Genomic DNA, 14,618 nt, shown 5'->3' with positions numbered 1-14,618 from the left:
TGACCTGCTTGCATAGTGACCTGCTTCCATAGTGACCTGCTTCCATAGTGACCTGCTTGCATAGTGACCTGCTTCCATAGTGACCTGCTTCCATAGTAACCTGCTTCCATAATATCCTGCTATCAGCTAAATCAGTTGGAATCAAAAACTTCTGATTGAAAGGAAACATTCCTTAAATGTTTGTAAAATGTATCAGAATGTTTGTTTTTGGACCTAAAGGCCAACATTTTCAGGAGATCAAGAGACCTTAATAATACCTGTTTTGCATACCACACCATATCATTGCCATAATATTACCCTTACCAAACAATTACCACACTATTGCCATACAATTTCATTATCATTACCACACTATTACCATACAATTACATTATCATTGCAATACCATTACCAGACCATGACATTTACACACCATATCATTGCCATAATATTACCCTTACCAAACAATTACCACACTATTGCCATACAATTTCATTATCATTACCACACTATTACCATACAATTACATTATCATTGCAATACCATTACCAGACCATGACATTTACACACCATATCATTACCATAATATTACCCTTACCAAACAATTACCACACTATTGCCATACAATGACATTATCATTGCAATACCATTACCATACAATTACATTATCATTGCAATACCATTACCATACCATGACATTTACACACCATTTCATTACCATACCATTATATTAGCATACATTACAACACCATTACATACCATACCATTACATTGCTATTATATTACCATACATTACAACACCATCACATACCATACCATTACATTCTTATTACATTACCTGCAAGCCTGAGGCTACATTTATTTCATTTCATTTATTTTAATGTATTTTCTTCAGACATTGTTATTTCTTTGTGGAAATTGAAGTGTATTTGTCATAATCATCAGTGTATTTTGTTTAGAGCTGTGTAGTGCATGGAGATATAGGTTTATAACCATAAATCTTTTTGCTTTTTTGATATGGTGCTACTTCCTGACTATCCTATCAGCCTAACTCTGATTGGTAAATTACTGATCCAATTATTCAGTCAATAAATCCCAGAGGATTCTGATTCGGCATTCTTCGCGGTGGAAATACCTCTCTCTTTTTCCCTCTAATGTTTGCTCCTAGCATCCATAAGAGGGAGGAGTCTCTCCAGGAAATAACTTTCCGATCCTTACCTGAGGGTTCTGAACACTTACCTGTCTCTGTCCTGCCAGGGGCACAGCCCCAAGCTGGTTGCCCTCTGGTCTTGGACATTCTTTTTTTTTGGATTACATTCATTAAAACTATTCACATTTATTAACTGCAAGAAAAAATATTTCATTCAAAAATCTCAATAACAGTTTAAATGTAATTGTTTATTGTAGTGCAAAGACTAAGAAACTATGCAAATACTGTTGAACGATTTTAAGTTTCTATTGGCTTGTGCTCAAGTGCATTAGTGCTCAAGTGCACCAAAGACGGAAGTAAGAAGACTAAGATAGCAATACATTTTAGAAAAAAATAAATGAATGTGGTTCTAAAACAATCCTGTGTGTTATTCATGAGGGTGTCGTGCACTAAACTGTCCCCTGGTTTTCACCCCCACAGAAAATTTCTTTCATGGTGGCTCTCGGCCTAGTCACCAAGGAGACTCTGGAAGGTGAGATCTGGAAGTTCTTTCATTCATGTCAGGCGCTGGTTACCAATGGTTACAACTACGTTAGGTCTTCATCAACGCCAGACAAATATCTTCCATCCACCTGCCTGCGTTAGTGTGTGTGTGTGTGTGTGTGTGTGTGTGTGTGTGTGTGTGTGTGTGTGTGTGTGTGTGTGGTAGGGTTTGTGTATACAGTATCTCTGAGTACACACCCAGCATTTTTGTAAATATTTGAGTATAGTTTTCATGTGACAACACTGAAGAAATGACATTAATGGCTGTGTGTTGTGTTATTTTGAGGGGACAGCAAATGTACACTGTTATACAAGCTGTACACTCACTACTTTACATTGTAGCAAAGTGTCATTTCCTCAGTGTTGTCACATGAAAAGATATAATCAAATATTTACAAAAATGTGGGGGTGTACTCACTTCTGTGAGATACTGTATGTGTTAGTGTTAGTATGTATGTGTGTGTTTGTGTATATGAGGATGTAAGTGTGTGTGAGAGTGTACCTGACAGTCACATTTGCTCCTCTCATGACAGAGATCCAGACAAAGAGACAGGAGAGAAAGAGACGCAGCACAGCCAACCCAGCCTACAGCGGACTGTTTGAACCAGAGGTAACACACAGCTTACACGCACCTTACACCCTACATACACACACTAACCCTAACCCCTAACACACACACATGTTACACACACTGAGAACAGATACACTACATACACACACTAACCCTAACACACACACACATGTTACATACACTAAGAACAGATACACTACATACACACACTAACCCTAACCCCTAACACACACACATGTTACACACACTGAGAACAGATACACTACATACACACACTAACCCTAACACACACACACATGTTACATACACTAAGAACAGATACACTACATACACACACTAACCCTAACCCCTAACACACACACATGTTACACACACTGAGAACAGATACACTACATACACACACTAATCCTAACCCCTAACACACACACACACACATTACACACAGTAAGAACAGATACACTACATGATACTATTGAATTGCCATTTGCAATGATGGCACAAACTTGGTCAAACAGGACATGCATCACTCAGAAGTATGCAAATGTCATTTTTTGTTTTTGCTGGCGTTCTCTGTCAACTGTGTGTTCTGCTGCCCAAATTGTGACCATTGCCATCACGTATGTATCTGGTGTGGATCACGTATGTATCTGGTGTGGATCACGTATGTATCTGGTGTGGATCACGTATGTATCTGGTGTGGATCACGTATGTATCTGGTGTGGATCACGTATGTATCTGGTGTGGATCACGTATGTATCTGGTGTGGATCACGTATGTATCTGGTGTGGATCACGTATGAATCTGGTGTGGATCACGTATGTATCTGGTGTGGATCACGTATGTATCTGGTGTTGATCACGTATGTATCTGGTGTGGATCACGTATGTATCTGGTGTGGATCACGTATGTATCTGGTGTGGATCACGTATGTATCTGGTGTGGATCACGTATGTATCTGGTGTGGATCACGTATGTATCTGGTGTGGATCACGTATGTATCTGGTGTGGATCACGTATGTATCTGGTGTGGATCACGTATGTATCTGGTGTGGATCACGTATGAATCTGGTGTGGATCACGTATGTATCTGGTGTGGATCACGTATGTATCTGGTGTGGATCACGTATGTATCTGGTGTGGATCACGTATGTATCTGGTGTGGATCACGTATGTATCTGGTGTGGATCACGTATGTATCTGGTGTGGATCACGTATGTATCTGGTGTGGATCACGTATGTATCTGGTGTGGATCACGTATGTATCTGGTGTGGATCACGTATGTATCTGGTGTGGATCACGTATGTATCTGGTGTGGATCACGTATGTATCTGGTGTGGATCACGTATGAATCTGGTGTGGATCACGTATGTATCTGGTGTGGATCACGTATGTATCTGGTGTGGATCACGTATGAATCTGGTGTGGATCACGTATGTATCTGGTGTGGATCACGTATGTATCTGGTGTGGATCACGTATGTATCTGGTGTGGATCACGTATGTATCTGGTGTGGATCACGTATGTATCTGGTGTTTAGCTGTAACTCATTTAGGATAACAAGTGCTTTGTTTCACCTAACTAAATGCCATTAAATTTCACTGACAATTATGTGCTAAAATGTTTCCCTACAGGTTTACTGGAATTTCTGTCACTTTTAAAACGCTTCTCTCACCTCTTTCCTTCCAGCGTAAACGCCTAGCCTCGAATTACCTGAACAACCCATTGTTTCTGTCCGCGCCAGGTAAAACAACCTCCTATGCCCACAACAAGGCCAGAGCAGGACTGACAACATTTTACATTAACACACAGTAGCCCTGACCACCAGACACAATTACCCCTTTAAAGAGAATGCATAGCCACTGCCTGACCCAGGAACAATATATTTTCTCTGTGGTAACTAAAAGTGTTATGGTTCACTGCTACTGTCTGTCTGTCTGCCTGCTTTCTTGCCAGTTGGAGGAGAAACACAAGTGTTTTGAAGTCTATCAGGGATTTGCTCAGTAGCCATGCCTGCTGTTAGCTACTAACCTGTTAACACCCAACTGTTTTAAGCTACTAATGCTGACCCAACATGTGGTGAAATGCTGTCCTTTACTAACCTGTTGTCAGCTACTAACCTGCTGTCTGCTTCCTATCCTATGCTACGCTAGACACTGGAAGCTACAGCTGGAAGGTACGTACTGTAATATCACTACATATAGTGAGTGTTAATGAATGAATTAAGCCTGGTGTCACAGCAGAGAAATTGGACAAACCTAGTGTCTTATAATGTCTTATGTAATGTCTTAAGTGTCAATTGTACTTTGAAATACCTTCCAGGATTAACTTGCTCTGTCAAACTCTGTCAGGATCACAGCTCTGTCAAACTCTGTCAGGATCACAGCTCTGTCAAACTCTGTCAGGATCACAGCTCTGTCAAACTCTGTCAGGATCACAGCTCTGTCAAACTCTGTCAGGATCACAGCTCTGTCAAACTCTGTCAGGATCACAGCTCTGTCAAACTCTGTCAGGATCACAGCTCTGTCAAACTCTGTCAGGATCACAGCTCTGTCAAACTCTGTCAGGATCACAGCTCTGTCAAACTCTGTCAGGATCACAGCTCTGTCAAACTCTGTCAGGATCACAGCTCTGTCAAACTCTGTCAGGATCACTGTTCTGTCAGTGTTTTCTGAATGGAACCTATTGATTTCTGTGAACAACCAATTGAACCCATCTGTTTCTGGGACAAAGGCGATAGTTCCATCATTTTTAAACTGGGAAGTGTTTGGGGAGGTTTCAAATCCAGACTCCTTGGGTATAAGACATGAGGGTTGATGGGTTCCGTGTTGAATTTCAACTGGAGCAAAGTGTTTTGGTAGCCAAGCAAACTGATGTGAACAGGAATGAGCCAAACAGCAAGCATAGTTTAACCAGTCCAGGGCAACCGGAATAGGCCAGGCACTTACAGCTAGATCTTTCTAGAACTGTGTTCTAGTCGTATGTTATTGAATGTCAACTGAACAGCTGTCTGTGTGCCTGTCTGTCTGCAGGAGGAGATGGAGCATGATGTCCACTGCTCTGTCTGTAAAGAGGAAGGGGAGTTACAGTGCTGCCACAACTGCCCCAGAGCCTATCACCCCGACTGTCTGAACCCCCCACTCAAAACACCTCCCCGAGGGGTCTGGGTCTGCCCCAAGTGCCAGAAGAAGGTAAGACACCAAGACTGGAAGGGAATGATCAATATCACTGATATACACTCTACTGGGGTGTCACAGGGTTATCACTATCACTGATATACACTCTACTGGGGTGTCACAGGGTTATCACTGATATACAATCTACTGAGGTGTGACAGGGTTATCACTATCACTGATATACACTCTACTGGGGTGTCACAGGGTTATCACTGATATACACTCTACTGGGGTGTCACAGGTTTATCACTGATATACAATCTACTGGGGTGTCACAGGTTTATCACTATCACTGATATACACTCTACTGGGGTGTCACAGGGTTATCACTATCACTGATATACACTCTACTGGGGTGTCACAGGGTTATCACTGATTTACACTCTACTGGGGTGTCACAGGGTTATCACTATCACTGATATACACTCTACTGGGGTGTCACAGGGTTATCACTGATTTACACTCTACTGGGGTGTCACAGGGTTATCAATATCACTGATATACACTCTACTGGGGTGTCACAGGGTTATCACTATCACTGATATACACTCTACTGGGGTGTCACAGGGTTATCACTGATTTACACTCTACTGGGGTGTCACAGGGTTATCACTATCACTGATATACACTCTACTGGGGTGTCACAGGGTTATCACTGATTTACACTCTACTGGGGTGTCACAGGGTTATCAATATCACTGATATACACTCTACTGGGGTGTCACAGGGTTATCACTGACACTGATTTACATTCTACCGGGGTGTCACAGGGTTATCACTATCACTGATATACACTCTACTGGGGTGTCACAGGGTTATCACTATCACTGATATACACTCTACTGGGGTGTCACAGGGTTATCACTATCACTCATATACATTCTACCGGGGTGTCACAGGGTTATCACTGATATACAATCTACTGGGGTGTCACAGGGTTATCACTATCACTGATATACACTCTACTGGGGTGTCACAGGGTTATCACTATCACTGATATACACTCTACTGGGGTGTCACAGGGTTATCACTGACACTGATATGATTTAGAGTGCAGGCAGAAGTTGCCAGCAACCATCCTCCATTATGTCAACATGATTGTTCCTCTTCCAGGTTCTGAATAAGGAGAACTTGTCATGGCCACAGAACTTCGTCCAGTCCTACGTCACACACAAGACAGGTCAGACTGAGATGTTTCTCTTCTTACTAAACTGCACAGTTAGCCTGGTTAGGGGTTAGGTTTACAGTTAGCCTGGTTAGGGGTTAGGTTTACAGTTAGCCTGGTTAGGGGTTAGGTTTACAGTTAGCCTGGTTAGGGGTTAGGTTTAAAGTTAGCCTGGCTGTGTGTGTGTATGTGTGTGTGATATCCAGGTTCTAATATGCATGTGAGGACCAGTTTACCCCGACTATTTAGTCCTGAGTTTTGTTTATCCAGTCTCCAATTTTTTCTTCCAGTTTAGGGGTTAGGTTTAGGGAATTAGGGTTAGGGTTAGGTTAGGGTCAGGGGTTAGATTTATGTTTAGGGAAAATAGGGACCTATTTTTCTGGTCTCCACAAGGATTGATCTGTGTCAATGCATTGTGAGAAGAAGAAGCTTCTGAGGGGGGCAACAGTGTGTGGTTTTGCGTTAATAGAACATTGTGTATTAATGGTATTGTGTTTTAATAGTACTGTGTGTATTAATCGTATTTTGTCTCAATTCTTGCTGTGTGTTTTAACAGTATTGTATGTAATTATAGCATTGTGTGTTAATAGTATTGTGTTTTAATGGTATTGTGTTAATAGTATTGTGTTTTAATGGTATTGTGTTAATAATATTATGTGTTTAAATGGTATTGTGTTAATAGTATTGTGAATTAATGGTATTGAGTGTTAATAGTACTCTGTGTATTAATAGTATTGAGTGTTAATAGTACTGTGTGTATTATTGGTATTGAATGTTAATAGTACTCTGTGTATTAATGGTATTGAGTGTTAATAGTACTGTGTGTATTATTGGTATTGAATGTTAATAGTACTCTGTGTATTAATGGTATTGAGTGTTAATAGTACTGTGTGTATTATTGGTATTGAATGTTAATAGTACTCTGTGTATTAATGGTATTGAGTGTTAATAGTACTGTGTGTATTAATGGTAATGAGTGTTAATAGTACTGTGTGTATTAATGGTATTGAGTGTTAATAGTACTGTGTGTATTAATGGTATTGAGTGTTAATAGTACTGTGTGTATTAATGGTATTGAGTGTTAATAGTACTGTGTGTATTAATGGTATTGAGTGTTATTAGTACTGTGTGTATTAATGGTATTGAGTGTTTATAGTACTGTGTGTATTAATGGTATTGAGTGTTTATAGTACTGTGTGTATTAATGGTATTGAGTGTTAATAGTACTATGTGTATTAATGGTATTGAGTGTTGATAGTATTGTGTGTATTAATGGCAGAGGTGGAGCTTTAATTGGTGCGATGAGTGCGCGGCACCCATGGCAGCCAATCACAGGGGTTGAAAGCAAGCAGAGTAAAATCTAATGATGATTAATTTGCTACATACTATTTAGTTGAAGTGATAAACATCTATGTTTTTTATAATTTATAATTTGTATGATCGACCAATCTGTGACTATGTGGGAGTGTAGCCAGTGTTGCCAGATGGGAACGGTGGAAAATTAAGTAACAAAACATAAAAATGGAATGTAGATATGTCTTCCGCTCACAGGAAAGAAAAGCAATACATTATAAAAATGAAATATAATGATACAGTTGTGGTCAAAGGTTTGCATACCCTTGGAGAATTGGTGATTTATGTACCATTTGTAAAGAAAACATGAGTGAACAGGCAAAACATGTCTTTTATTTCTTATGGGATTCACATTCAACTGTATGACATAGCAGAATGGCACAATCATAAAACAAAACATGGCTACAAAGAAAAAAATGAACTGACCCCTGTTCAAAAGTCTGCATCCCCTTAGTTCTTAATACTGTGTATTACCCTCTTTAGCATCAATGACAGCGTGCAGTCTTTTGTAATAGTTGTCTATGAGGCCCTGAATTCTTGCAGGTGGTATAGCTGCCCATTCGTCTTGGCAAAATGCCTCCAGGTAATGCAAAGTCTTTGGTCGTCTTGCATGAACCACTTGTTTGAGATCTCCCCAGAGTGGCTTGATTATATTAAGGTCAGGAGACTAATGGTCACTCCAGAACCTTCACCTTTTTCTGCTGTAACCAGTGGAGGGTCAACTTGGCCTTGTGCTTAGGGTCATTGTCGTGCTGGAAAGTCCCAAGACTGCCCTTGCGCAGCTTTCGTGCAGAAAAATGCAAATTGTCTGCCAGTATTTTCTGATAACATGCTGCATTCAACTTGCCATCCATTTTCAATAGATTCCCTGTGCTTTTAGAGCTCTCCCCCCCCAAAACATCAGTGAGCCACCTCCATGCTTCACAGTGGGAATGGTTTTCTGTTTACTATAGGCCTTGTTGACCCCTCTCCAAACATAGTGCTTATGATTGTGACCATAAAGCTCTATTTTGGTCTCATCACTCCAAATGACAGTGTGCCAGAAGCTGAGGTGTGTCAAGGTGTTGTCGGGCATATTGTAACTAGACTTTTTGTGGCAATAGCACAGTAAAGGCTTCTTTCTGGCAACTCGACCATGCAGCAATTTCTGCCAGGGTATGCAAACTTATGAGCACAACTGTATGTGCCCTTGAGAAACGTCTTTAGTAAGTTGTTGAGTAGAATAGGCAAGTTGAGTAGCAAAGGCAAGAGAAAATTGATAGATCTGACATTACAATGACAGGAGTGTTAATATTATTGTGTTTTAATGGTATTGTGTTTTAATGGTATTGTGTTAATAGTATTATGTGTTTTAATGGTATTGTGTTAATAGTATTATGTTTTAATGGTATTGTGTTAATAGTATTGTGTTTTAATGGTATTGTGTTAATAGTGCTGTGTGTATTAATGGTATTGTGTTAATAGTACTGTGTGTTTTAATGGTATTGTGTTAATAGTATTATGTATATTAATGGTATTGTGTTAATAGTATTGTGTTTTAATGGTATTGTGTTAATAGTATTATGTTTTAATGGTATTGTGTTAATAGTATTGTGTTTTAATGGTATTGTGTTAATAGTGCTGTGTGTATTAATGGTATTGTGTTAATAGTACTGTGTGTTTTAATGGTATTGTGTTAATAGTACTGTGTATATTAATGGTATTGTGTTAATAGTATTATGGGTTTTAATGGTATTGTGTTAATAGTATTATGGGTTTTAATGGTATTGTGTTAATAGTATTATGTATATTAATGATATTGTGTTAATAGTATTATGTGTTTTAATGGTATTGTGTTAATAGTATTATGTTTTAATGGTATTGTGTTAATAGTATTATGTATATTAATGATATTGTGTTAATAGTATTATGTTTTAATGGTATTGTGTTAATAGTATTATGTGTTTTAATGGTATTGTGTTTATAGTATTATGTGTATTAATGGTATTGTGTTTATAGTATTATGTGTATTAATGGTATTGTGTTTATAGTATTATGTGTATTAATGGTATTGTGTTTATAGTATTATGTGTATTAATGGTATTGTGTTTATAGTATTATGTGTATTAATGGTATTGTGTTTATAGTATTATGTGTATTAATGGTATTGTGTTTATAGTATTATGTGTATTAATGGTATTGTGTTTATAGTATTATGTGTATTAATGGTATTGTGTTTATAGTATTATGTGTATTAATGGTATTGTGTGTGTTCCCAGTGCGAGAGGAGGAAAAGAGGAGGCTCCTAAGGAGGAACGTGGAGCTGAAAAAGGAGTGTGCTCATCTGGAAGAGCAGGACAGTAGGCTCAACAAGTCCCTGACGGTATGACCTATAACCCTTCACCTCTACAACCTAACCTACACATGACCCCTTCACACAACACTGACTGGTCCCTCAAACACCCTTGATACACCTGTAGGACTGTATTGACTGGAGGTATTGATACACCTGTAGGACTGTAGTGATTGGAGGTATTGATACACCTGTAGGACTGTATTGACTGGAGGTATTGATACACCTGTAGGACTGTAGTGATTGGAGGTATTGATACACCTGTAGGACTGTAGTGATTGGAGGTATTGATACACCTGTGTGACTGTATTGACCTGAGGTATTGATACACCTGTAGGACTGTAGTGATTGGAGGTATTGATACACCTGTAGGACTGTAGTGATTGGAGGTATTGATACACCTGTGTGACTGTATTGACCTGAGGTATTGATACACCTGTAGGACTGTAGTGATTGGAGGTATTGATACACCTGTGTGACTGTATTGACCTGAGGTATTGATACACCTGTGACTGTATTGACTGGAGGTACTGATACACCTGTATGACTGTATTGACCTGAGGTATTGATACACCTGTATGACTGTATTGACCTGAGGTATTGTTACACCTGTATGACTGTATTGACCTGAGGTATTGATACACCTGTATGACTGTATTGACTGGAGGTATTGATACACCTGTATGACTGTTTTGACTGGAGGTATTGATACACCTGTAGGACTGTAGTGATTGGAGGTACTGATACACCTGTATGACTGTATGACTGGAGGTACTGATACACCTGTATGTTTATGATGAAAGGTTATCCATGAAATATCAAATATTTATGAATATATATTTCTATGTCTCTTTCCCAGCAGAAGATGATGGACGCACGGGAGCGTCTGATTGGTCAACAGAGAGACACCCAGGCATCCCTGGAGCGTCTCAAGGCTCTGATTCGTCTGATCCAGCGGGACCAGATGATCCAGGTTACTATGACAGCCACAACCACGACCGGTGCCTCACTGCTGTCCTTGCCCTGGATTAAGCCCACCAGCACCACCAGCACTCACACAGCTCCCCCCACTGGGCCCTCCATGCAACTGCAGCAGAAGAGCCAGGCTCAGGGCAACAACTGACCTGTAATACCACTGCAGCCCTCCAGGGGCACTGCGTCAATTGTGGATCCCAAATGGCACCCTTTTCCCTATCTGGGGTACTTCTGCCAGGCCATCTGCAGGCAACTCATAGAAACATCAGACATTTTATTTCCCAATTTTTTATTAAGACAGAGGAGCCATGGAAACCATTTAATAATATTTAACCTCATGTTCTTTCTGAAAAGCTGTTGAGGGGGTTGGAGAATGAAAACAAAAGTAATAAACAATATATCTTTGATTCATTTCATCACCACAAGTACTTTTTAAACCCAACACCTACAGTGCTTACGAGATTTTTCTTTTTTATTTATTTTTTGTTTTGTATTTATTAATGTTTACTTGGCCTTAATGTATTTATGACTGAAAAGGTGCGGCGATCAAAGTGCTGCAACAGAAATATGGAGTGGGTATTCTTTCTGTGTGGCAAAAAAAGACTTTTACTTTTTTAAACCGGTATAATAATTGTTCTTCATAGTGAGAGAGAACCATATATTGATATATCAGAGTGGGTCTCTGTTCTCTATAGTCCTCTGAACAATATTTGCCATATTTATTCAGGTGCAAGTTGGAACAGGAGGGGCAGCGTTTTCATTGTGTATGTACATAAAAGCATACGAGCCTTCAAAACAAAAACAGAGTACTTTTTTTTCAGTATTAATATAGTTGAAGTTAAAAAGAAAAAGTATTTAAGATGACTACAGAATTTAGCATTTCTAGAGGAGAGTTGAGTATTTTCATGCTGTTGATTGAGTTGAGGAGTATTTTACATGGAGGATCTGCTGTTGTACATAGTCTTCTTATCGAGGTCCTTCATTACTGTTAATGGATTCACACAGCTGCAGCAGGGTTCTTCCCCAGCTGTACACACAGCGGACATTTTAAACAGGGGCCATTCGAGACGGATTCTGGGATTGCCCTGTGTGATCCAACCATTTTAAATACCTTTCCCTGGGTTTCTTTTCACCAGTATAGAAAATATGCCAAAAAACCTTACATTTTTGTACTGGGTACTCCCATTTACGTATCAGATATTTCTCATGCTTTTTATCCCTGCCTGTTTTTATATGTAGAAAACTCTGTCACACTAGTTTTTTTTTTTTTTACTCTTTTTGTGTGACCATGTTCGTTATGATGACTTGACATTTGAAAAGCCTGCTGATTTAATCCGTCTCTGTTTTGTTGCTAGTCTTCTAGCTAGATCTAGATGTTACAAATGAACTGTTTCTACATGGCTGGACAGAACAAATGAACACTGCCTGAAGACCAACTAGATCCAACCAGGTTTCTTATCATTTTGTAAACATATACAACCACCATTCAAGTGGAAAACAATGGTTTATCATTCTGCAACAGTTTAGTGGGGATATTTACAGTTAGTCTTCCTATTGATCCTGAAAGTATTAACTAGTTTACATTGTCTTACCCAATCATGAGTCTAGCAAAGCAGTGTCACTACTGTAATTGCCAATCCCTCTAATATCAAAGCAACCTCAGAGCAGACCAGTTCACACGGAAGAGTTGATGCATGACTCCCTACAGAGAAGACTGACTCATCTATAATGAATGGATTGATTGATTTGATTGACTTCTGTCTGTCTAGATCTGACTCACTGAGGATCTTAAACAGATGTGGACTTGCATCAGTAGAGGTTTGCCTTTCAAAACGAAAACTGATTATAACATTAAGGTGCAACTAAACGATGAACGAGGTAGTTAATCCGTCAAGCAGGGCTATTTCAATCAACTAGTCTGGTCTGAATGTTCAATCCACCACCAGGGCACATCATGAGCTTGAGAAAGACCGTTCACACATCAAACTGCATGCCACTCTGGTAAAACCACTCTGATAAAATGTTGCATTCATCCCAATTTTAAGATTTATTCCACTAATTGATAATTTGACCAATCACATTACATCTTTCACATCGAATATTTCACAGAGATGATTGGTCAAAAGGCCAATTAGTGAAAAGAAAAAAAAGAAAGAATTGGGCTGCTTGTAACCGCATCTCTAAAGACAAGGTCCATATTTAGTGCTCCTTACCGTAGATGTGGGATCTTACCATAGATCTGGGATCTTACCATAGATCTGGGATCTTACCATAGATCTGGGATCTTACCATAGATCTGGGATCTGCTCACTCAAGCCCATATCTTCACTGTAACCAATAGGAATATACATATCTGACTGCAGATCAGCTGTTAGGAGGGACGTAGACCAACTTCACAGTTTGCCCTTCATCCATTATCCTACTAGCCCTTTTGCATCCCACCACATTACCCAGAATCGTCCGGGAGAAACTGTGCAGTGCATATACAGATCTATTTTAATACACTCAAAGACACAAACATTTGAAGAAAAAAAAAAACCTCTTTTTTTATATTATTTTAACAATGAACAAAAAAAGCATTGGACTGTTTTTCTATTGTTTGCCAATTATGCATTGTTATGAGCTTGCGATGTGCAACGTGTTTTGATGCCATGATGAGGAAAGAGAAGACACGTTTTAGATGGAAATGTCCTTTGTCTGTTGAAGTAGTTTTTTTCTTTGTCATTGTTGAAGAGGACAGTCAGTGGATAGTGTGTATAGCAAAGAGTTTGTCTTACATATGCCAATGTAGTTTTATCTTCTTGATGATGATGATGATGATGATGCATTTAAAGTTGATTGATGGAAACTGGTAATTGGTTAAGAGTAGTCTCACTTTTTTAGTACCAAGTTCTTATGAAAAATTGAATCATTAATAAACAAAATTCAAGAACAAAAACCATTGTGGAAAATGTGGTATTGTCATGTATGAGATGTTATGGTAAAACAATATTTTCCTGAGAGACAAATTCACTCATATTGAACTGTAAATATTTTAAATATATTGTGCCTTGGGACGTAGTAACTAGGAGTAACACAATGAGTTAAACAGATATCCATACAACCACATTTCTTTGTTATATACATATTTATTACCCATTATAAAAAGCAACAAACATATCAGACCAACAAAACAACAATCCAGATGTTATGGTAATACATTAACAAGTTAAGCAGTGAAATTCCACTGTTGTCTTATGGTGATAATCCAACACAATGAGTCTCACGAAGACACTGGACAGGCTGTCAATGTCATCCGACAAGGATTAGAAACAAACAATTTTCCAAAAACAACAAGGTGGATTTTAAGGTCAAGCACATCGACATTGTTTTTAAG

The 14,618-nt window shown here is 39.0% G+C and overlaps 1 protein-coding gene across 8 annotated transcripts in view; it reads left to right on the top strand.

Annotated features, from left to right (window-relative positions):
* phf21b (PHD finger protein 21B) overlaps window positions 1–12,372 on the top strand; it is an 88,037-nt gene extending 75,665 nt beyond the window's left edge. For 7 of the 8 annotated variants that reach the window (XM_029125280.2, XM_029125283.2, XM_029125281.2 and 4 more), the window contains 8 exons: window positions 1,610–1,661; window positions 2,206–2,282; window positions 3,931–3,985; window positions 4,395–4,417; window positions 5,274–5,432; window positions 6,531–6,597; window positions 10,194–10,297; window positions 11,127–12,372. In XM_029125280.2, the coding sequence (XP_028981113.2) occupies window positions 1,610–1,661; window positions 2,206–2,282; window positions 3,931–3,985; window positions 4,395–4,417; window positions 5,274–5,432; window positions 6,531–6,597; window positions 10,194–10,297; window positions 11,127–11,390 (801 nt within the window). In that variant the 3' untranslated portion in view covers window positions 11,391–12,372. The remainder of the gene's footprint in view (window positions 1–1,609; window positions 1,662–2,205; window positions 2,283–3,930; window positions 3,986–4,394; window positions 4,418–5,273; window positions 5,433–6,530; window positions 6,598–10,193; window positions 10,298–11,126) is intronic. The other variant, XM_029125279.2, reaches the window with a different exon arrangement.
* Window positions 12,373–14,618: the final 2,246 nt, after the last annotated feature.

This window comes from Esox lucius, chromosome 14 (assembly GCF_011004845.1).
Source record: "Esox lucius isolate fEsoLuc1 chromosome 14, fEsoLuc1.pri, whole genome shotgun sequence".
Taxonomy (NCBI): Eukaryota; Metazoa; Chordata; class Actinopteri; order Esociformes; family Esocidae; genus Esox; species Esox lucius.
Note: the sequence above shows the minus strand (reverse complement) of the source record. Positions and strands in the feature narration are given on the sequence as shown.